This window comes from Balaenoptera borealis (assembly GCF_965194805.1).
Source record: "Balaenoptera borealis genome assembly, chromosome: 7".
In the NCBI taxonomy this organism is placed as follows: Eukaryota; Metazoa; Chordata; class Mammalia; order Artiodactyla; family Balaenopteridae; genus Balaenoptera; species Balaenoptera borealis.
In genome coordinates this window covers 114194696-114218455 of record NC_138864.1, presented here as the reverse complement: position 1 = coordinate 114218455, position 23760 = coordinate 114194696, and the positions used below count along the sequence as shown (strand labels likewise).

At 39.8% G+C, this 23760-nt stretch overlaps 1 protein-coding gene across 9 annotated transcripts in view; it reads left to right on the top strand.

Annotated features, from left to right (window-relative positions):
- Positions 1-23760, top strand: part of DGKI (diacylglycerol kinase iota) — a 477321-nt gene that overhangs the window by 234146 nt on the left and 219415 nt on the right. For all 9 annotated transcript variants that reach the window (XM_082398061.1, XM_082398060.1, XM_082398058.1 and 6 more), the window contains 3 exons: positions 9101-9172; positions 12489-12605; positions 23109-23183. In XM_082398061.1, the coding sequence (XP_082254187.1) occupies positions 9101-9172; positions 12489-12605; positions 23109-23183 (264 nt within the window). The remainder of the gene's footprint in view (positions 1-9100; positions 9173-12488; positions 12606-23108; positions 23184-23760) is intronic.

Genomic DNA, 23760 nt, shown 5'->3' with positions numbered 1-23760 from the left:
AGTTGTTTCATGTTCTGTGCTCTACTCTAAGCTGGCAGCATTTAATATCATCCAATAGACTGATTGAGGCAGTATTCCTAAGTGTGGAATATATTGCCTCAGAATTCAAAGAGACCTACAGAGTACCGTGCTTCATTCTTAGTGGTTAAAATTGTGAAATGCAATAATTTGTCCTTTAGATTGGGCAGGATATTCTAGCACACCCTGGCCCACTAAACCCTAGAAGCTTCATTGATGTGTGGGACCTCTGATTCTTCATAGGGCTTATCTCCCCACCTTCTGTCTCACCAAAACCTCCAGTATACTTGCCACTTCTTGCTCATCCACCTTAATATGATACCTTTGATATGGTGGACCAAGTGGTATTCTTCAGAATGTTCATATGGTTCAGGTTACTTTGCACTATATTTGGGTAAGATTCAGAAGAGTTAAAAGCCCTGGCACAAGGCTGTAAAAGTAGTGTTAACCCTAACAAGTGAATGCACATGGTTTTTGATTCTCCTTTCAGAGAGGGAAGGAAAATAATTCATTTGCTAAATCGACGACCATAGGTCATAGACTCAAGGCCAAAAGATCCCAAATTTGACACAGTAGCTACAATTAGAGTATACTGGGTTGCATTTGTGGTAGTCCAGCATTATTCTCCACTATAATATCTGGTTTTGTAGGAGCCCAGCTGGTGAATTAAATGGGGATATTTTGAGGAACACCACCACTGCCTCCTTTAGTCTTTAAGGGTGGCACATAAAGAGATAATAATTTTTAAAAATAAACACAATAACATTATCATAACATACAAAATTAATCATTTAATACCTATTACTTCTGAGAATGTGACATTGGTTTTGATTTAGATATGACTGGGAGGGTGGTTGAGTGATTCACTTGGGCTTTCTTACCACGCCAGCACTTACGCAAGAGGCCAAGAAACCAGTATTGGTGTTTTGCCAAACTCCCAGCATGTTCACTCCAATTATAAAATTAGGGACCAGGGGAAATAACCCTGCTGGGTTTGTGGAGACAGTAGACTCTCTATAAACCATCCCTGGTCCAGGACTCCTTTTTTTAAACTGGACCTCATACATCCCTACTCTCATAGGGGACCATGATGCTGTTTCATACTCCGGTGCTTGGGTATACATGTTGACCTGCACTCTTGTCCAACAGTCTTTAAAATATTTGAACATTTCTTTCTCCCCACTGTACAACTACCCAAGTAAATGGACCAAGTAGATCCTTTTAGATAGAGTCTGGGGAAATGTTGCTTAGACTCTTGCTGTGATGTTGCAGGATTCTCCTGGGTACTTGCCCTTTGGGTTCTATCTTTGAAAACTTCCTTTAGTCCAGAAATGGGGCAAAATATCTTGACCCTTTATTGGAGCATTTGCCCTCATATTTCTTGATCCTCCATTCTTGATTTCTTTTTATTGTATCGATTAATACGTCTTTTATCTGCTGATCTATCTTGCCTCTGGGAGGTCGTGCTGTATTAACCATTTGGTCAAGCCGCCATGGCGGGAACTTCAGTCTTGCAGCAACTGCATCCACCTTGCTTTAATGGTTAAGTGCTGCCACATGTTCCTTATTATTTCGGAACTTTGTAATCCTAATTGGTATCAAGAGTGCTCACTCTGTAGGATTTCCTACCATCAGGCCTAACCTACAGAGGAGAGGAGAGCTTCTCAACGATGATGACACCCTTCTCACCAGCACATTTCTTACTGTTTTGGTAAGTGGAATATCCTTTAGGCCCTCTTGCAGGACAGAGTCAACTGATGGGTTTTCCAGCTGTCCCTGGCATGCCACGGCAACTCTAACTTGCCTATTTCTGTGAGATTTTGATTGTTTCTTCCTCTATCACAGCAATTCTGGCATTGCTACTTCACTTAACACGGTCTGTTTTTTTGTTCAAGTTTTCAAACGCCATTCTAGTATTAGCGTTTGTCCTAGTGTTAGCACCATCTTCTGGGGTTCCTGATAATGTGTTAAATTCTCTGTTGTAGATGAGTGCTCCGACATTGAGAAACCCTCTTTTATCCAGCTTTAAGTCCTGCCCCCTTTGTCCTGCAGTCTCAGGACCCAGTCCCATACACACTTTCCCATTCCTGCTGGTACACATTGGTTAGGTCATACAGCTAGATCTTTCGAGATGCAGTCCTTTTTCTCTCTGAGCAGCCTCTGCATGTTCCTGGCTGGGTACATTGGTGTGAAAATATTATTAGGTCATCTGAGATACTACCAGGAAGAGTAGATCTAACACTAGGATGGCATTTGAAACTTGAACAAACAAACAAAAAAACACCAAAAAAACAGTTCATGTTAAGTGAAGTAGGGATGCCAGAATTGCTGTGATAGAAGAAGCAGAAATTAAAATCTCACAGAAATAGGCCTGCTAGAGTTGCTATATTAGGGACAGCTGGAAAACCCATCAGTTGACTATTAAAATCCCAAGTGAAGTCAAAACTATTTCTAGGTAGCAGAATCTTTTCTTTCTCTAAGGCATGCATTATCTGGTGATATTCCTTTGACATAAATTCATGAAGCCAGGAGGGACACAATCAGAGTAATTTCGGCAAATTTTGTAAGTCTCTTTCTCAGTTGTCTGGGGGCTGTTATAGCAAAACAGTCTAAGTTTGAAGAAAAAGAAAGTGTAATTAGTTTTACCAGTGAAAGCACATTTTCCTCAGTTAACAGTGGAGAGTACAGCCAGTTATTTCCTGGAATGTCATACTGTCAGCAAGATTATAGATTATATGGCTTCTCTGAATATCTGTAATGATTTGTAGCTGGTAACTGTGGTAACATCAACTTTAAAAAAAATAGTTTTTTGTTAAAAACAAATTTTCCAAAAAACAACCTTCTTGCTGAATACTATCAGCGTTAAAATTATACTTTTTATTGGGAAGGTTTTCAATTACGGGGCAGTCAGAGATGGACATTAATTTTCATGGAAGGCCATTATTATAATTGTAGCTGGTTGTGTCATTAGGTAAGTATGTTCATGTAAGGAACTTCCCTGGTATTCTAGGACAAAGATATAAACCCAACAGTTAAAGTTTTGTATGCAGTTTTGGCCATATTGAATATAAGTATCTGAATACAGCATTTTTATCCTAGAATCAGAAGGGTGATAAAAATATGAAATATAAACATCACAGTTAAAATAGTTAACACTTAAATTGAAAGGTAAACCAGTGACTATTGTTATAGGCTTAATTTCAATTATACATTAATTGCAAGGTTAAGCCATTGACTTCCATGAAGTCATCTGCCTCTGACGACAATGTTCTGGACATCATGTCTTAGGCTCTTCATACAGTCTGACAGATCTGTGGTAATAGTGTTAACTTATGCTGAGAATCCTGTGCCCTGAATTTTGCCTTTCCCAGCACCGCTCTCCCCAGGAGACTCAATTTATGACCTATAGCTTGTAGCAGGGGCTGTCAGATAAATTAATGGAAAAAGCAGAAACTATCTGAGGATAATAAGACTGACTGGCTTGGGTTAATAAATCGTAATTACCAACATTAGAATGGAAGGACGCAGAGGCTCTATTGAGGAATAATAAAATGTCAATCTATGTGCCCGAGTCAGTGATTACCCTTGACGGAGGGCATATTATGGACAATAAGGGCATCGATAAACTTTCAGAGCTCTTAATTAATGCCATAAAGTATATTATAATTAAACCCAATGGACAAGAATTTAGATTTTTCAATAATTCTAATAAAGTAACTGTAGATTCACATAATTTGTAGCACTGTCAGAAGTTATAAAAAATTTGGTTACCATAATTCCATTTATAAAGATATTGTTTATTTTAATTCAATTTTAATTCAGTGTATGTTTACATTTTGAAAATCTTGAGTGTTTATAAAAATTTTAGCTTAAAACCAGTAAAATCAGTATAGGAAGCTTTAGGAAGTTCAGGTAAATTAGATTTTCTATGAGTAAATGAACCCTAATCTTGCATAAACTACAGTATTAATGGTACCATTTTTACACTGTGATACAGCCAAGGAAAAGGCATATTATAAAATTAGCCTAATATCCAGTGATTCGCACTGCCAGGCAAGGGTACATCTATCTGTGGAAAACTGGGCTGAATAGTTTGTTGACAGGGAAAAAGTCAACAATTTGCATGTACAAGGAAAGAGATCGGTTCATGGTGACTTTGCTAATTAAAGATTGAAGTTTGAGCTCTGGATAGGACAGAATTAGTCCGTTAAGTCTGTAGATCATGGGTTAAAAGAGGTGCCATTTTTTATTAGTCAGAAAAAAGTTTTCAATCAGGTCAGTGTGAGTTTGCATGTGGGTCACTCACAGGTCAAACAAATGTCATTTTCTATTGGTTAGAAAAAAGTTTTCAATTAGGTTGATTGGTGTGGCTCTGCGCCTAGGTCACTCAAAGGTCTTAACTACTCACCAGCTTCAGCTGGTCAAACCCTGAAACGTCATCACTGGTTGTCAGCTTCCGCTGGTTAAAAGCAGTTGCATGGGAACGGCACAACCGGTTTGAGATGGGCTCCGATTGGAAAAATTTCCTTTTACGTTGTGAGTATCAAATTGCTGTGGTAGTTTTAGCCCACTGGATAAGTTTACAAAAGTGCTATAATAGTTTTATTTTAAATTTTTCTAGAAATAATGAACTTTGCATCTAATTAAACGTGGGATGAACCTTTTAGATATTAAATATAAAATGTGTAAAAGAGTATATACATTTTTCAAAAATGAAAGGGAGTATTTGAGCAAAAATAAAGTTCTCTGTGTTAAGATAGATATTAATTTAGTCTTATAATTCCCTTGGGTTTGCCTTTTGTAATACTTTGTGTGCCTTGAATATGCAAGTGGATATGGAGAGGTTTATTTTGTTGGTGATGGTTAAAGTTTTGGAGGCAAAAGCAGTATCAACTCTTGGATTGGATCAAATCAAATCAAACAGGGAGTCAGGCTACAGTCAGGAAATTCCCTCACTCAAACCTCAGTTAAATACGTAAACAATAAAATGGTTTGTTTCAAGTAAAGCCCTTTTTCCTGTTTTCAGCCAAGGCTGTAAAACTGAGTGCTATTTGGTATATGCCGTAGATTGCACAAGAGAAAGAGGCAACAAAGCCAAAATAGCCCTTAAAAACCAGAGTCAGCTGAAATTCAGTTAGGGCATCTGTCAGTACCATAATATATCAGATTTGGACTAGAATTTAAAAATGGGTAATTAGGAATCTGGCTCTTTTTGCTGTGCTGAGATCCCAGCCAAAACCTCCCCATTGCAGGTGGTCTGCAGGAACTTGGTGCATGAAGGCTCCAGTGTGGTTCTATTTATGTCTTTATGTTAGACAGTAACCGTGAAGCCATGGCCACTGTGACTCTGCCAGACTAGAGAATCCAAAACAAAGCATAGAGCTGGTTACACCAGGCTCATCTCCAAGGGACCCATCACAGTTCTGCATAAGCACAGTGCCCAGTGCCCCAGTTGTGGCTGGCCTTGTTGTTTGTTTCTAGTTTCAGCCTGGCTGTCAGGGCTACGCTGGACTGTATCTATTTCTCCTTGAAGTCAGAAGGCCGATAATCGATAGAGGGATGGGCTAATGCTCTCACTCTGTACCACTGAATAGAGTATTGCTAACTCATCACACGTGGCACACTAGAGGACTTTGTCAGCAAGGGGTTGGAAGAGGTTCCAGCAATAAATGGACTCCTTCACTTACGTGAACTGTGTTACAAAGAACTTTTCGAATGCATTGCCTCATTCGATGCTTATAACGACTCAGGTGTTGGAGAGGTTTGTATTTTTATTACCATCTCCAGGTGAAGGGAGAAAGCGTTAAGTGGTTTGCCTAGCATGTTTGCTGTGTCTAGAGTGGTTGGACGAGAGCAGAGTGAGGGGGCATATTTTCAGGTGGTTTGGGTTAGGTTTTTAAAGTCTGGAAAGCATGAAGTTTGTAGTTGGGTTACAGTGTGGTAGCAGTGACGTTCTTGTTCAATTAATCAGAAAATATTCATGCCATGCCTATGATGTTCAAAGAACTATGCTAAGCTGTAGAGATCTATTAAGAAATATTACAAGGACTTCTCTCAAAGAGCTTGTAATTCCATTGGCGAGAGAATACATACGCACGTAAAATAACCAGCAACTTAGGGCAGCTGTTCATTGGTGCCAAGGGGAGATACAGGTGGTGAGGCCTGTAGGGTTAGGAGGAGAGATTACAGTGAATTGAGGTGATCTTGGAACATTTTCTTTTTAGATTTTGTAGTGGAAGTAAAGTTCAGATGCTGTATATGAAATAGTGGTAGGCACTCTAAATGGTGGGTTGGGAATTAAAAAAAAAAAAACAGCAAAAAATGGTAAAATGGGCAAAAATGGAAATATAAAAGAATAAAGCATGTTGTAGAATATAATTAATCCCATCTCACTACAGACAGGAATTTATAATGGCTGGGAGTGGGAGATTGATGTAGAAAAATGGGCTGAGAAGATTATGGATGGCGCTGAATGTCAGTATGAATAGTTTGTTCTATAATCTCGGGGAAAGAAGTAGTCATTTGAGTATTTAAGATTGAGGCTGATATTAAAAACAACAACAACAACAACATTTTCCCTGGTGTCATGGCCCAGGATAGAATGAAGAACACAGGGGGAAACAGACTATCAACGGAGAGACAAGTTAGCAGATGGAACAGACATCCAAATGTGACGTGACCAGTCACCGGGGCTTGATGCCTGCTGGACGTGGGGTCCAGGGTGGGAGAATCCCACCACACAGCCAAGGTTGTCTTCAGGAGTCCCTGCTCAGGCCCTGCACCAGCTTCAGTATGCTTGCTCTTGCCTGCTGGCTTCCTTCTGTGCACAGCGGAAAGAGCTCTATAGCTATAGCTATAGCTCTGAAGAGAAGTTTTATTCATCTCTTTTTTTGCTCAGTCCATCAAGAGCAGCTTGAGCAAAGAGGAAGAACTTTTCAAGTGACTCTGATGTGAAGTCATTCCTGCCTATTTGGTGCCGTTTCGTTTCACATTGAATAGTTTGTGCCCCGTCTTTGAAGGGACCTCTCTACCTAACCCTGTGGTCCACTGCACTCGGTGTCCTCCCTGGAAGCTATTTCCGTCGGGCAGTGATAACTGATGCCAGGGGCTGTGCAGGTTGTGGCTGGCTGCCACAGCAGTAAACCTGTGGACGCCAACCTGTCCTAATAATTCAGTCCAGGTGTGTTTTACAAAAGTGCACCCTTTGCTGGGGAAATGATATTCTCCTTGACAGAGGAGGTATAGCAAGACTCATTGTTTGTGGGGAGATGAGTATATTTGGTGTCCTTAAGACCACCCCAGTTTCAGTATTCACTCACAGGACTCAGTGTATATCGCTCACAGCTGTGGTTTATTATAACAAAAGGCTACGAAGCAAAGGCAACAAAGGAAAGGCACGTGGGGTAAAGTCTGGAGGAAACCAAGTGTAAGCTCCAAAAGTCTTCTAACGGTTACAGAGGGTGTGCTTAATTCTTCCAACGTGAGTTGTGACAACACGTGTGAAATATTGTCTCCTAGTTTCATCAGAAGCTCGGTGAGTAGGGTTTTATTGGGGGCTGGTGACATAAGCACATACCTTGCTTAGCACATGCCCAACCTCCAGACTCCCAGAAGGAAAGCAGGTGTTCAGCATACATCAGGATGTTTGTACAAACAGTTCAGGCACAGTGAGTCACCCTTAACTGTTCTGGGAACAGGGGAACCCCTCCTGAAGTTCAAGTTCCCGAATGCCAGCCAAGGACCAACGTTCCAAGCAGGCCTTTGTAAGGAGAGCAGACTCATGCTTGTTCTGTGAACTCCTCTGCCCTGAGTGATTCTATTATTACTTAAGCTGTTGAGAAAGGGATATTGATGCAGAAACTTTTCAAAATCCAGGAGAGTCCAGTGTTAAGGAAGAGATCCTGTTTCTAGAAGTGAGAGTTGAGGTTGGGGAAAAAAAAAGAAGGATTCAAGGAGGAATTGCAGAGCACAGAGGATTGACACTGCTCCCGGTCTTATGTCCACATGCAGGAGATTGGAGAGGGAGAAGGAGACCTGGAATGTGTATTAGGAAACCAAGAGAGGCGAGAGGACCAAAAAGGAGGAAATGCTCATTAGTATATAAAATGCTGCAGATAGGTAGGAATTATGGGGACTGCAAAAATGCTCTTGGGACTTCTTTTAATAATGTGTAAATTGAGTTTTTGTTTTTTTTAACTTAAAGTTATCTGTATACATTAAGCAAGACTTAGCCAATGCCTTAAAAGCTTTCCTGCCCGTCACATCTTTCTGTTTTCTTTGGATCACTTTACAAAAGCCTTGTTTTAAGATTTTTTTGTCATTGATCTGCATTATTTTGTTTGGCTTAGATTTCACAGGCAGATAGAAATGAATGAGCTTTGGGAAAGCTAAAAAAAATTCCTTGAGCGTTACTGTGTACTTCTCTCTGGTAATTATTTAGGGACAGAAGCAGCCAAAAAGCATCTCTTCCTTTCTTGATGGAAAAGTAATTCTGTTTGTTCATTAAGAGGATTGTGTTTGCTATTCCATTCATCTCATTGCTGCTTGCTGGCGAAAAATGGAAATTGAAAGCTGCTTGTTTTGAGTCCCCACATCCCGGGGGATGATGAAAGAGTTTGCATTTCCTCCTCTACCCTGACATCTCCCAGACTCTCACTTCTAGGTCACCTGCCTCTCTCATGCTTCATTTCTCTCTTTGTGGGTTCTCCATGTTCAGGTTGTATAGAACCTCTGAGATGGATGACCATTATAAAGAGTCATGTGAACCAAAAGCGGCTCTTTTTTTTTAACTTACAATAAAAATGTATCAGAACCTCATTTATTTGGGAGAAAAAGAACAACGTTTCTGTGTCTGACTTTGAGTAGTGTTAAGGAAATACTGGTGCCTCCTCTCTCACACTCCAGAGGATTCGGGGATGGGAAACTCTTGTGTGGTAGAAGTTGGAGATGCCGCAGTGCCAAGTGTGGGATTTGCCGTCCCAGTTACCTTAAGCCTGGCCTTACTTCGTTGGACTTCAGGAGGGCAGATGCACACTGTGTTTGAAGTGGTTTTAATTCTCTGTTTCTTATTCTGACATCCCAGGGCTTCCAGCAGAAATTCTCCTTCCACAGTAAAGAGATTGTGGCTATCAGCTGTTCCTGGTGCAAGCAGGCGGTAAGTTTGGGGATGAAATAAAGTGGGCTCGTGTTTTATCAAAATCGACGTATGTCATTGCTGGAGTTCCTGTCTGTAAGTGGAACGTTATCCAAATTTATGTATTATTTCCCTCATAGGATCTGTGGAGGAAGAAAGACAGATCAAAACTATAGAACTATAGCATAAATGAGCTGGAAGAAACTATAAATTAACCCCTTTATACATTGAAGCCTGGGATCACAGATTGGAAAATCCTCTCCTGGTTCTATCCCTGGGTTTAGAATCGAGGGCTTTTCACTCCTACGCCACGTTTTCCCCACTACACTAGATTGTCGATGACTCCTATAGTGGGAGATTGCAACCTTAGATAATCCCTCTGACACAGGAATTCAGGCATCTTGGTTCTTCTGTTTTGGATGTGGGCAACTTTTTTTTTAAATGGGGCTATGTTAGGATAAGAGTGGTCTTGTATCCTTCTTTAGGTTTGGATGTTGTTATAGTTGGCTGTATGCTCATTGAAATGTAAATCTTTCTTACATTTGAACATATATACTGATCAGGAGCCAATGGTAATTTCCCTATTTACTTTTCCTCTTATCTTTTTTTCATTTTTTAACAGCTCTGTCCCAACTAGATGGTTCATTTTTTTGTTTGCCTATGGACCTGTTTTTTTCTTTAACTAGACATTGTATACGTTAACTCATAAGTTGGCAAACTATGGCCTGTAGACCAAATCTGACTGCTGCCTGTTGTTATAAATAAAGTTTTATTGGAACACAGCCATGCCCATCCTTTATGTATTATCTCTGGCTACTTTCATGCTACAGCAGCAGAGTCGAGTAGTTGGAGCAGAAACAGTATGACCCTGTAAGACTAAAATATTTACTATCCAGTCCTTTTATAGAAAAAGTCTGGACCCCTGCTCTAATCTCTCAATTCACCTGTTTTTGTATTCTTTTTTTTTTTTTGAATGACTGTATAATTACGATACATTGTCCCCTCACTGCACAGCCAACCTGAAAAGAAAGGGCTGTGCTGTTTTAGCGAGGGTAAGGGTTTGAAGGAAAACGTCAGGACTCTACACACAACAGCTTTACCTAGCCAAACAAAGCCATAGGGCAGGAGCAGAAGATGCATTTAGTTGAAACACATGAAACTGACATTTTTGTGGGTCAGAAACTTTTGAGTTTTGGCAGTTCCATCAGGTTCAACCTAATAATCTCTCTGGCATAATTTCCCTAGGCCCGCACATGTCAGGAGGATCTGCTGTCACTAGGTAGGGACGCCTTGGTCTGGAAAGCTCAGTGCTTGCTGTGTCACCCTCCTGGCACATTTTGTATTCTTGGCATTTCCATCTCCTTTCAGTTAATTGTTACACGAATAATCTTTGTGCTTCTGTTCAAGAACATGTTCACAAACATAAGGCCATCCTAGTCCTTGAATGAAACTATGGCGTCAAAGCAATATCTCCATCTGGACAGGAAGAAGCAGATTTAGGGCCCAGGGGTCCCCAACTCCGTCTGTGCTGCTGGTTTCCCTGATCTGGTGAGACGTTACTTGCCAAATAGCATCGAGCTGGCCTCAGGCTGTGCCTGCTCCTGCCCCCGTAGCTGCCAAGTTGTGGTTAGGTGGTTGATCCCAGGGTTATTCAATTTGGGAACTCAATCCCACTTGACAGTGAGCACATGTGCTCTCTTTTTATTAATCTGTAGTCCAGTTGAATCACTAAAAAACAACTTTCGCTTGACCCCTGTGGCAGAGTTTTGGTCAATTCCAAGTATTGATATCTTTGAGTTTCCCAGGTTTACAACGTGATTTTTCAAGGACTGAGAACACAAAACATTTTAAGACAGATTACAGTGGTGGTGTATTTTAACACTACAGGTAACTCCTTCTAGGATATCTGATGCCAAACAATTAAGTGCCTTCTATGGGCGCTTCCTGCAGCAGAAAGTAAAACTGGGCTTGGGAGCTGGGTTTCATGGATTCAGGTCCTGACTCTACCACTTAAAAGTCCTGCAGTTTTAGACGTACCTCTTAGTCTCTCTAGATTAGCGATTACTCGGGTATAAATTGAGAGAGTTGGAGTGCGCAGTCTCTGAGATCCCTACCATTTTAGAAATGCAATGGCCATTCATTTGGGGGTTTATTTGAATTGCTAAAAGAAAATCACTTTCTAAAGAAGGAATTCAAATGACATTTCTCTGGTATAGCAAATTGTTTGCAGATCACAAGTAACTGGTGGTAGGGGGAATTATTTATTATCTTATTAATTGGTATTTCACGCTTAGTTAATTGATTTAGTAATTTGCCATGGATCATGTCAGATCTTGAAGATATTCAGCGATAAAGACAAAATTTCCCTGATGTGACATAATTGGGGTGGCTATATTTGCCAGTTTTCCTGAAACAGCCCTAATTTATATCTGCTGTTCCAGCATGATTATTACCGGTGCTCCCTTTCATTCTTAAAATTGTTTCAGTTAAGATGATAAATTATGTGGTCATAGTAAGTATAATCCAAGTAGAAGCTAATGTCAATTTAATGGGGATTTTATGTTTATTAGAAAACAAATGTTACCACTCATTATCACTTTACAGTCACCAAAAAAGATGATGGAAAATGTGATTGGCCTAAGGTTACTCAGTCCATTGGGGTATAAACTTAAGCCCCTAGAACTGCGGTATCGTTATGATCATTAGCCTACTTTTACTTCCTTTCAAAAACCAAAAGCACTTTAGACTTGCCAAGTATGACAGGACCATTGTTTTTTCAGTGGTCCTGGACAAACCTAGCAGAAGCAGTCTCTTTGTTCCCTCTCAGATTAACAGCTCTCTAGAAGAGACATCTTCTTTCCTGGGTCCCCTACACTGGAAGGACTACCTGGGAAGGATTTACATCTATGGATAGAAAAAGGGGAGGCAGATGGTCGGCATTGCCTTTCTGCTTGCCTTCGTTTCCTTTTGGACATCGTCCCAGATCAACCAAGTCTGTGACCAGCGCAAGCCAAGTGAAACAAAATTATGTGCAAAGTTAGCGTTCATAGACCCCTCCAAGTCTCTACCATCTTTATGTAAATATCCTATTAAAAGCTTATCAAATTTTAGCTGGCTTGTCCTGTAAGATTGAGTTCTTGTTATCAATCGTTATCAGTTTGTAAAGTGGAATGAATTTGAAATCTGGTCTCTAAGTTCCTGGGGCTGGTTGGGCAGTGAGGAGAGCGTGTGACCTCAGAGTGTGTGTGTGTGTACATACGTGTACACGTGCTTATTCCTTCTTGCGGCAGCGTCGTCCTTTGCACAAAATTGTTTACTGGCCTGTTTTTCCCTTCAGTTTCACAATAAGGTGACCTGCTTCATGCTGCATCAGATTGAGGAACCCTGCTCCCTGGGGGCTCACGCCGCCGTTATTGTCCCGCCCACCTGGATCATTAAGGTGAAGAAACCTCAGGTAACTGCCGGAACCCTGGTGCTGCTGGGCCAGCACAGAGAAAAAGTAACCGCTGCTTCTTGCTTTTCTCCCCCTGACGAATCTCTGGGTTCTTACGATCTCTGCTCACTCATCCCCAAGGTCCCATGCTTCCCAGTTCATCCCATTAGCCCATCACAGTTCTGCGCTGGGCTCTCTCATGGAACCAGCCTCCACCTCCTAAAGAAATCAAACTTCCATAGCAGGAGTGTTTCCTCCCCACTCAGGTGCTAATGTTCTCTCTGATGGGGGCTCTCCTGAGTTCATTAAGGACCCGTAGTGGGTACAGCTGATTCTCACACAACTCTCTTCTCTTCCAGCCTGGGCAACCCCAGGGAGTGGCTGTGAGGGCGCTCTGTGCCATTGTTTGGTTGCTATTACCACCACTTCCAACCCGAATGCAGACTGTGGGTCATGACCTTCCCCAGTACACAAGGCCTGCTTAGAGAGCAACACTCTTTTCTTAAGGCAAAGTAGAATTTATCCTCTTAACATCTAATCTCATTCTGTATTCCATTCTCATTGTACTTTCTGTCCTGGAGAGTCTCTGCTGCTATATTCTGGGAGCCCTTGGTAGTTTTTCAACAAGGTCCTAATCTGTGATAGAAACGTTTCTACCTTTGTGCTGTACATCTTAGATACTCATCTCCAAGTTATGGGATGGCAGACTTTTAATGTTACAGGGAGAAGATTATACCTCCCCCAGGGTACGGGTACCTTAGGGAGCCTTCTTGAATGTAGTATCTTTAAAAGATATGGCAGTCCTACTTCAGATGGTCTCCAAAATTATCATGTTGTATATTCTCATTGACTCAGTTTTATTTAAAAACTGGTGGATCAGGGAACACTGTTTTGTTTCATGTGTTTTATATGAAAGTTTTGCCTCTGATGAGTAACATGTAGGAATCATCTTTCCAAGTTACAATCCATAGAAGCCCTTGGGAACTGTTTTCCAGAGGCGAGTACAGTATCTACACATTAAAAAATGGAACATCTAGTTATTTTTACATTTTAGAGCTGAATGTCAAGAGATGCTAAATAAGTTGTCCAAGGTGACATAGCAAGTCAATTACAGTACTATGTCTGAGATTCAGGTGTACTGATTTCCAATTTGGTGTTATTTTAAAACCTCTAACATTTTTACTTCTTTGTGTGTGTTTTTCCCCTAAAATTCAGTAATCTCTCCATGTGCTGTATAGTAAATATTCAGTTAAATCAACACGTTTTTCATCAAAAACCTTGATGGTATCAAGAAGGCTACTAGGCATTGTGATATAATACACGATCCCTGCTCTGAAGAACCATATAGTTATTTTAAGGAAAGATCAGGGAGAGCTTCATGAAGCAGGTGGATTTCATTCTGCCTCCTTAAAGATGGGTGGGATTTAGGTCAGTGGAGAAGGAAATGACAAACAGGAGAATGGCACAAGCAAGGATACTTTGTCCAAAATTATCTTCATGGGACTGTGACACTAGGTTGACTGCAGTGGAAGGTTTATGTAGGGGGTGTTAAGGTTGCTCAGACCTGACTGGGAGAGATGTTTGATTCATGTAAACTTTATCCTTTTAAGCAAAGGAGTGATAGAGTAAAACTGTATTTTAGAAGAAAACAACTAGTGTGAGTGTGTAGGATGACCTAGTGGTATGGGATTTAGGGCCCCTGAAGATAGAACAGAAAAATCGGAAGACTACCACTCTGCAGAGAAATTCTAAGTTTACTTTTCTAAACTTTAAAAATTCTTTTGGTTGTGGAAATTTTCAAGCAAGTGAAGAGAAAGAGAAGATCATAATGAATTCCATAACCATGAACTTTTGTTTTTGGTGTCACAGATATTTTTAATGTTCGTAAAGACATAAAACAGATTCTATACCTGAAACACCACAGATAATACAGAAATTTGACTTGAAATACAAACTCTGCAATTATCATTTCACATCCTGAATTGCTGTTGCAATATTCAATAACACATTAGTCATCACTTCTTTCTAACTAGTCACTTATTTCTTTCCTATAAGGAATACTAGTGACAAAACATCATACTCATTCATCTCTTACTATAAAAGCACTTCTTTACTATGTGTCTTGTTCAACATTACATTTAAATATACAGATTTTAACTCACTGTCAGAATTCTGGAACCAAGACCTCATATACCTGATATGTTCCTGCTTGAGGTCAGGTCCTTCTTAGTCTTCATTTCAATCAATGCTTTTCTCATCCTATGTCTAAATAATAACCCTTAGTTATTGGTATGTTATATCATTAAACATCTTTTTCTATATTCACCTTTTCTGAAAAGGAATTGATCTGCAATGCCGATAATAGTAAACATTAAAATAACTAAATAAGACACTTGAGCATAAAAGTGTATAACCCTGAACTTTTCTGCTATTATTGTTTCATCTAACCCCTGCCACACCATATTTTCTTTTTTGTAGTTAAATTTGTTTTGAGATTCACATGCAGTTGTAAGAAATAACACTGAAGGATCCCATGTACCCTTTACAAACTTTCCCCTCATGGTAACGTCTTGCAGGATCATAGTATAACATCACAGCAAGGATCTTGACATTGATTAGTCAAGACACAGACCAATTCCATCACCGCAGGTATCCCGATGTTACCTTTTCAGAGACACATCCATTTTTCTCCTGGTCCCACCCCATTTACTCTGTCTTCCCCAAAGTGGAATTCTTCCTTTTTTTCTTTTGCTAGAGTATTTTAAAGCAGATTTTAGCATACCATTTAATCTGTAAATGCTTCATTTTGTTTCCTGAAAAGATGATACTTTAGAAAGACAACTACATACGATTATCTCACCCATCAAAATTAAATAATTTGAGGTGGCATCCTTAAAATATTTTCTGGTTGTTTCAAATATATCTTTTTTTACTGTTATTTTTTCAAATTAGGATCCAAAGTCTACAACTGCCTTTTTGTTGACTGATCTCTTAAATCTCTTTTAATCTATAGCAATCTCCTCCCTTATTTTTCCTGCCGTATATTTATGGAATAAATTGGGTCACTTTACCTGTAGAATATCTCGTATTTTAATTTTGGCTGATTGTATCCTTATTGTGTTTTAAAATGATTTTCTGTATGGCCCATATTTCTTGTAGAAATATTTAGATATAAAGACATTAGATTCAGGTTTAATTTCTTGGCAAAAGAACTATATGGGTAATGGTATCTTTTTCTATAGTGTAGCTTTTAAAGGAACATAATATCAGGTTGTTCACTCTTAGTGGTGTTAAGGTTGATCTGTGAATTCAGGAGCTGTCATCCTAATCCATCTATTATAAAGTTGTCCATCAGTCTTTCATCTATAATTTTATCCATTAAGGATTGTTACCTAAATCTGTTATTTCATTAGGGGTTGCTAAAAGGTGATTTTTCCAGTTTTTACTCTTTATTTTTTTTTTTTTACTCTTCATTTTTTAGCTGCAACTTTTCTATGAAGAGACCTCTCCCTTATTACCAGCAAATACATAAAAAATCCGTACTTGTTTGCCCTTAACTTTTCAGAATAATAAGTTGGTATCTTAACAACTTTTATTAAGTGGCTGATTGGTGGGGGTGGTTTTTGGAGAGTAGTTCACAGTCTGGATGCTAAGGTCCAAAATTTTTTCATCACGCACCTTTTTATTATCTTCTATGATTCAGGACATCATAATAATAAGAATGAAAGCTAACATTTATTGAACGCTTTACATGTGTTAGGAAATATTTTAAGTACTTTACCTTCAGTATCTCATCATCACAGTGCTCTATGGGGCAAGTATCCTATTAGTCCCATTTTGCAGCTAAGGAAAGTGAGGAATAGGAAAGTCAAATAAATTAGCTGGGGCTATATAATTATTGAATAGGTTGAGATGGCATTTGAACCCAAGAATTGTGATTCTGGAAACCAAGCTTTTAATGATATGCCATGCTGCCTTACTGTGTTACTGTAGCCAGCCTTGCTGAATCAGACAGCTTTAAAATTTTGGTGGTCCCTCCTCCTCTGGGCTCCAACGCCATCAAGTAATTTAATCAATTAACTAAGTTCTATGTAAAGGGTAGTGTATGATGAACTTGGGGGCAGGGTTGCAATAGAGTAGTGCTGAAGAGCTCTGGCTTGCAAGCCAGGCTGCCTGGATTCATAACCTTGCTCTGCCACTAAGTAACTTGTTTAATCTCAACTTAATCTCTTCTGTTTCAGTTTCTCAGCTGCAAAGGTTAAATAATACTAGTACTTTAATTCATAGGGCTTTCGTGAGGACTAATGAACTGAAAAAGAAAAAATAAAACACACAGAACAACACCTGGCTCATTGTAACCAGTCAAATGTTAGCTCTTGTTATTTTCCTTCTTGTTGACTTTTAGGGGTGCAGGGTATCAGTGAAGCCGCACAACAGCAGATAGCAACAGTGGGTAGTCATACAGGGGTCAAGATAGAAGTTATTGATCCCTGAACCATCTGTATTATGGTGAAAGAGGATGTAAAGAGGATGAGATTTCCAATGGAGAGGGTAGAAGGAGACAAGAATAGGGGCCATAGCCTGGCACCTACTCTGTTTCCAAGTGCACCTTGAAATACTACTGTAACTGTTGTATTCCACACTGTAGTGGGATTGTGTATCCACTAGCACAATGCCTATCCCATGGGAGAGAGTCAAGACCTGATCATTTACTGAATAAAAGAATGGAAGAAGACTGGGAGAACATCCATACCCAGAAAGTGAGAGGAGGAAGAGAATCCTGCAAGATAGAGAGAGGACTATGATTGCATAAAGTTTCAGTATTAAAAATGAAAAGAAAAATAGGGCAATCATCAATGTTAAATTCTGTAGACATGAAAAAAATAACAAGGATTGATAAAAGTCCTTGTGTTCGGGACCAGAGCATTGATGACCATAAAAACTATAGTTTGTAGAGTGTGGAGTATGGGTGGCAACCTGTTCGTAATGGTGTGGAAGCAGTAAGATTAGAGAATTTGTTGGAGGTATTGGGAAATGATCAAAAAAAATAGAATTTGGAAAGTAGATAAAGAACAGATAAAATGTTTTTTCAACTTTTAGAATTTATATATCTTTCCTTCTTTATATATTTCTATATTTTTCTATGACACTGCTTAAAAACGATAAAGGAGAAGAGGCTTAATCGAATTAAGTAAATGTTTAATTAACCACATTCAAAGATGTCGTTACATGCAGTGAGAGGTCCAAAGATGAATCAGATGTTCATTTGATGTCCACGAAGAGTGTACTCCCCAGTGAGGAAAATAGACACAACAATCTAAATCATTGGTCAGGGTATTTGTGGATTCTGGAGAGAAATTCAGTCACATGTAAATCCTTAATAAAAGAGTAGCTTTCAGATGTCTGGGAAGGTTTGTCTTTTTGATCAGTGTTCATCTTGTGGGAAAGATACGTATATGGTGGTGAGAGGAAGGGGCCAGACAGGTTGGTTGAAATAGCCCTGGTCAGTGAGACGCCTACACATCTGAGGTGGAGAGAGGTAAATGCCACCTAAGATGTAGAAACACAGTGGAGACGTGAAGCAGAATTGAGCAGCTTCAGTCATGGAGAGCAGCCTAGGCTCAGTGGAAAATCTGTCATTTGTGCTTGGTTTTGAAGGAGGTGGGCGGTATCCCTGGGAAGAGGGATGAGGAAGGACAATGCAAGTTGATAGGACATAACTGAGAACAACAGTGAAGATGGGTCATCAAATAAAGTCAGCTTTATTTGTGATGTTTGTGTCTAAACAGATGACTCGAGAGAAGAAGAGTAAAGGACATCTGCTGGAGTGTATAATGGTCAGGAAAAGTGGGTTGTAAAGAGGTGGAATTAAACCATATATTTTCCTTCTCTGTTGAAAGATGGCTGGTTCTGAGTGGATAATTACTCCGTGACCAGCTGTGGAGTTGGGAGCTGCATGTAAGTTTGATGGTAAGGGAAATGAGGGCTGCCTGGATGATTTGCTGGGTTTCGTCACCAGATTACTTAGAGAGACCTAGAAGTTAAAAGGTGATGGACAGTAGATAACTGGAAGGAATTAAAATGACAAGAAAACTAAATTTCAACGGCCAAACCTGAATCTGTTGATATAAAGTAAAAGTTATATTTAAAGTTACAGATGTCAGTGTTTGTCCTCTGGACTGAAAATGTTAGCAGATGATATTTTGACTGGATGAACGAGTTAAAGATGTTCAAATACGAGTGTAAGCACTTGGAGCTGGTGGAGCAAGACCTGTGTGACATGAACTTTTTGTGGGTCAAGTTTGGGGGGGGACACTAAAGGTGTGCGTTTTTAATAAATAACATCGTTCTCCACTTAATGCTTTAAAATTTGGCTTTCCCAGTTAAAAAAAAAATCATAGGGAAAAGTCTATATTAATACATACAGATTTGACTCTTTTTAAAACTACTGTATCTATCCCACACTATGGATATTTTACAGTTTATTTGAGCCAACTCCTTACCAATGGATATTTATATTCTTTCTAATGGTCTACTTATAAAAAATGTCGCTATCAACTCCTGCCTAGCCTTGCATTGCCTTTCTTCATGCTAGTCCTTATTCCTTATGATTGGATGATCTTAAAATGCTGGGGACCCCATGATATGTAATAGCAATGGCCAACAATCTCCCTCAATGCCCAAGTGACTTCCTTTGATTAGTTCTAAAGGTCAGGCGATGCTGTGATTTGGCCAAATACGCCTGAGAAGCTGCTGAGACCCTGTCCTTAATTTTGGAATGAGTTTTCTTGATTCTTCTGCTTACCTGTCCTCACAACAACCTTTGCTGCAATGGTATAGCTGGAGCAGGGCAGAGTGAGAACGTTCTTTAATAGACAAAGTCCATGGATCGCCCTCTTATTATCCATCAGAGTTTTGTCCAGTGTATGATGGAGGAGGGCTTCACTTGGAATGATGAAGTGAGATATCTTCTCTTTAGATCTGTTATTATTTAGATCCTTTGTGATCCCATCACCTGAGGAAATCCCTGAAGAGTAATAAGGGTAGTACGTTAGGCTTCATTCACAGCTGAGTGATTCACCCATAAGATTTTGTAACAGCCCAGGAAGGAGTCATAACTATGATAAAGATTGTGTTGATAGGATTATTTTTGTGGCAAGGTAACGCACCCAGTACCTGGTACAAGAAAACAAAAAGCCTTTATCTTTTCTTAGCACTTTAACAAAAGAGCAGGCACAGAATGTACAGGGGGTGAATGCTGTTGGAATCAGAAGAATGTAAAAATCCAAATGAGAGCACAGTATTTCACTGTTTGGAAAGTGTTGAACTTGCAAAGTGAACCCTTTGTATCACTGAGTTAGCCGCCCTTGTTAAGAGGGCTGCTTTGTTTTAGGACACAGGACAAGTATTAAAGGTTTCTTGACTGTATCACCAACAATTCTAGACAATAACGTCTTGGCATAATTTTTACATTCTTGGAAAGCATGTCGTTTTGTTTAACTCTCACAGTACTGACCAGGCAGGGTAAGTGGTAGTGTGGATAAGCAAGCCTAGAAGACTTGTCTTGGCCAAAACACAACCCGAATCTGCCTTCACGTCCATCTGTTCCTCGTTGAATTACGCTGCCTTCTAAAAGAAGTGATATATTGAGACAGAGATACATATTTACACGGGAACAGAAGGAAGCCTGGGGAATTTGGATGTGTGCTGTGAAGTTCCATACTGCTTATCTTTTGCTATTTGACCATCCGTAGGGCTGTAAGCTTACTCAGAGCTCACATAGAAGCGTCCAGGTACTGTAAGTCAACCACTGTGCTTTATTTTTGCCCCCTCCTTGTTCTGTGGGATGATGGCCTCAGATGCGTGTGGCTCGGTGAGGCTCAGAAGCACTTGTATCTGTGTTTAAAACAAAGGCCGTTTTGTGTGTCTGTTCCCTGTTAGAGTTGAGTTCCCCGCCTGCCCTGTTTTCGGACATCGAGCCTTATTTTGATGTGTTTTTCTAACCCTCTGTTTCTCAAACATACTTGATCATCAGAATCACCTGAAGAACTATGATTTCTGTGATCAGGCAAGTTTAGGAAACAACCTCAGCTTGATCCATTCGACCTACCTCTTGGAGTTTAATTATTGAGTCCTGTCAAGAACAAAGGCCGACAGTGTGTTCCTGCAAGCACTTGGGGTCCTGCCTTGCTCTTGGCACTAAATGAACAAAAACAACAAAGAAGTTAGGAAACAATCACTCACTTCCTAAGGATCCTTTTCAAAATCAGGAAAGACTCACTCAATGTTGTGAACTCTAAAAATATTGGTTTATTATTTCCACAACGATTTGAGTTCATACTGTGTGCCGGGCATTTGTGCTGGGTGTTGGGGATATAGAGCTGTGAACGAGGCAACTGACATTTATGGAAGTGCTTCTCATGGGATGGATACCAAGTTAACTGCTTCACATCCTTTTTCTTGTTTAAACTCCACAACTGTCCTGTGAGGTAGGTATTATCAACTTCATTTTAAAATTAAGAAACTGTTATTTCAGAAGTTGGACTGACTTGGCCAAGGTCACAGATCTAAGTGACAGGGAGGTTCAGAATTCACACCAAGCCTGGCAGATCCCACACCTCACGTTCCTCACCGCAGTGATTGGCTTTAGCACAGTACATATGGCTCCCCACTCTGCCCTTTGTACTTCAAACAGGGGTTCTCAACCCTGGCTACACATTAGAATTCCCTGGGGAGCTTTAATTTTATTTTATTATTCTATTCTATTCTGGGGAGCGTTTAAAAAGTATCTTTGCCTGGGCTTCATTAAATAAGAATTAAATAAGAATTAAATAAGAATATTTGTTGGGGCCCAAGTACCAGCACGCAGAGCATCACTGAGTGCCATCAAGTAGGTACTGCCTCTGTCGGTCCAATAGTTTTCAGCATTCTTCTTGGAATATTTGGCTGATTAAAAGTTCAAAGGTTCCGAGTAATTTTTCTTCCCTTTTAATAAAACTGAAAGTAGTCAAAATATAGCAAATACTCGAAGAATGCAAAAGTTTCCCAAAGAGGGGCACGATAGTACACCCATTTAAAGAGGAATTCGGAAATTTGGAGATCTGTTTGCAGAAGAAGTATAGTCTAGAGTGAGTGATGAGAAATCACCTGGAATCTCGAACACCCATGAACTTCCAGATTTCTTTTCTGGGGAGATTCAGAGAACCTGAAGACTCTTTTAATCTGATGGGGGGAAGAAAACCTTGGGACAAATGGTGGTTCAAGAAAGTTTCCTTCATCCTTGGTGAGCACAGGCCACAAATCAACTTGTTTTTTTCACGGTCCAAATGAAAGTAAAATAAAAGCTAAATAGTTTTCAGTCTTGCTAACTTGGATGTTTTACTATATGTACTCTAGACTAAGGTTTATTTTGAATGCTAAGAAAAAATACTCTAAAATGTTGAAGAATAAATACCTAAGTTTCTTCAAGCTGTTTGAAAACATTTAATTGCTCAAACAATGCAGATGTATATACTTAAATAAGCTTTTAAGTTAAGGATTTTGTATTTCAGGCTTTCAACACTGTAAAACGCTATGACATGGTAGTAATAGCTTGCCTTTATGAAGATGGCAATCTAATTAACTATTGACTTTTCACTAATTACATCTGGTTTTGCCTTGTCTTCAGCCAGTGAGCTGTGACTGTCCCCTGAGAGAGGTTCTTTTCAAAGCATCTGTATCAAATATTAAGAGTAAATAGCTGTAATAATCACAAAGTTGTGGTCCATAAAATCCCTAGAAAGAGAAAGACCGGGAATGTAAATTTGGGGTCACTATGTTTCAGCAAGTTGGATGCAATTCTATGAGAAGAAAAAAAAAATGTTACCAGGGGAGGGAGGACTTTTTAAACCAATGGATCTTTAGCCAGAGAAAGGAAGAGCAGTACCCATTCTATTATTATAAGTAACTCGAGTCTTTGCATTTTAAAACCAAGCCATTCATGCTGATAGGGGAGTTGGATCGTAAAGTTCCAGTGGGGATGAGTCATTTTATGAACAGGTCATTCCCTATAAAAAGTAAACAGAGAGAAAAAAAACAAAAAACCAAAAAGGAAAACGTGAAAAATGGCCTCCTTTTTTACATTTCCACATAGGTGATCTCCATACCAGGAGATGAACTTGAACTTGGTTGGGCGGGAGACGGACCTGGTTGGGCGGGAGACTGGAGCCCCTCAGAGAATTTGGGATTCTTCCATTTTTACTGGGAGGGTTGGCAGGTATACCATGTGTTGTTATGTGAGTCAATGAGAGCCTCCAGGGTTCTAAGTCCCTGCCTCTCCGTGTGGTGGGGAGTCAGTCGCTCACTCGGAAGCACGCGACTGGGTTCTGTGTGTGGCTTACCCATGAGCAGTGGCTTGGAAGTGTCAAAGCATGAGAAGCATGCCGTCGAACAGCATGTGCTGCCGTCATCTTCTAGATGGTTCTGCATGGGAAAGCTCGTGGGCCGTCTGCCTGCGAGCTCAGGTGGTCCCTTCTTTCCCTACAGAACTCGCTGAAGGCTTCAAATCGGAAGAAGAAGAGAACAAGCTTTAAAAGAAAAGCCAGTAAAAGAGGAACTGAAGTAAGTGTTTGAGGGTGATGGTCCAGTGAAATCTATCCTCCTTTCCACAGCCACCTCTGTCTGACTTGACCTGGCCAGGCGTATTTTTCTGATCTATCTCCTGCCACTCTTTCCTTCACCTCATTCTAACCACACTGGGATTCTGCCTATTCCTTAAAAAAAAAAAAAAAAAAAAAAATATATATATATATATATATATATATATAAATATATAAATATATATATATTCCTTAAAAAAATATATATGTATATATATGAAACCTCATGCCACTTCAGAATCAGAGCATTTGCACTTGTCTGTGGAAGTATTATCCCAAAGATTATAAAGACGAAGATAAGAGCTAGAACGTTTCTAGAACGCTTTGAGTATACAGAATAAAAACAAAACCGTGGCTTAATTCTTGGGGGCAAGTTATAGCTTGAGATACTTTCTGACTTACTTTGAGTTAGCCCTGTGAAACAAGATGCAGAGTTTTTTTTGGGGGGGTGGGGCAGGGTTTTTTTGGGGGTGTAAGGGGGTAGCGGTGGTGTTAGTAATTTCTCACTTTCATTGTTTTGGGGCTGCCTTTCAAGTCAC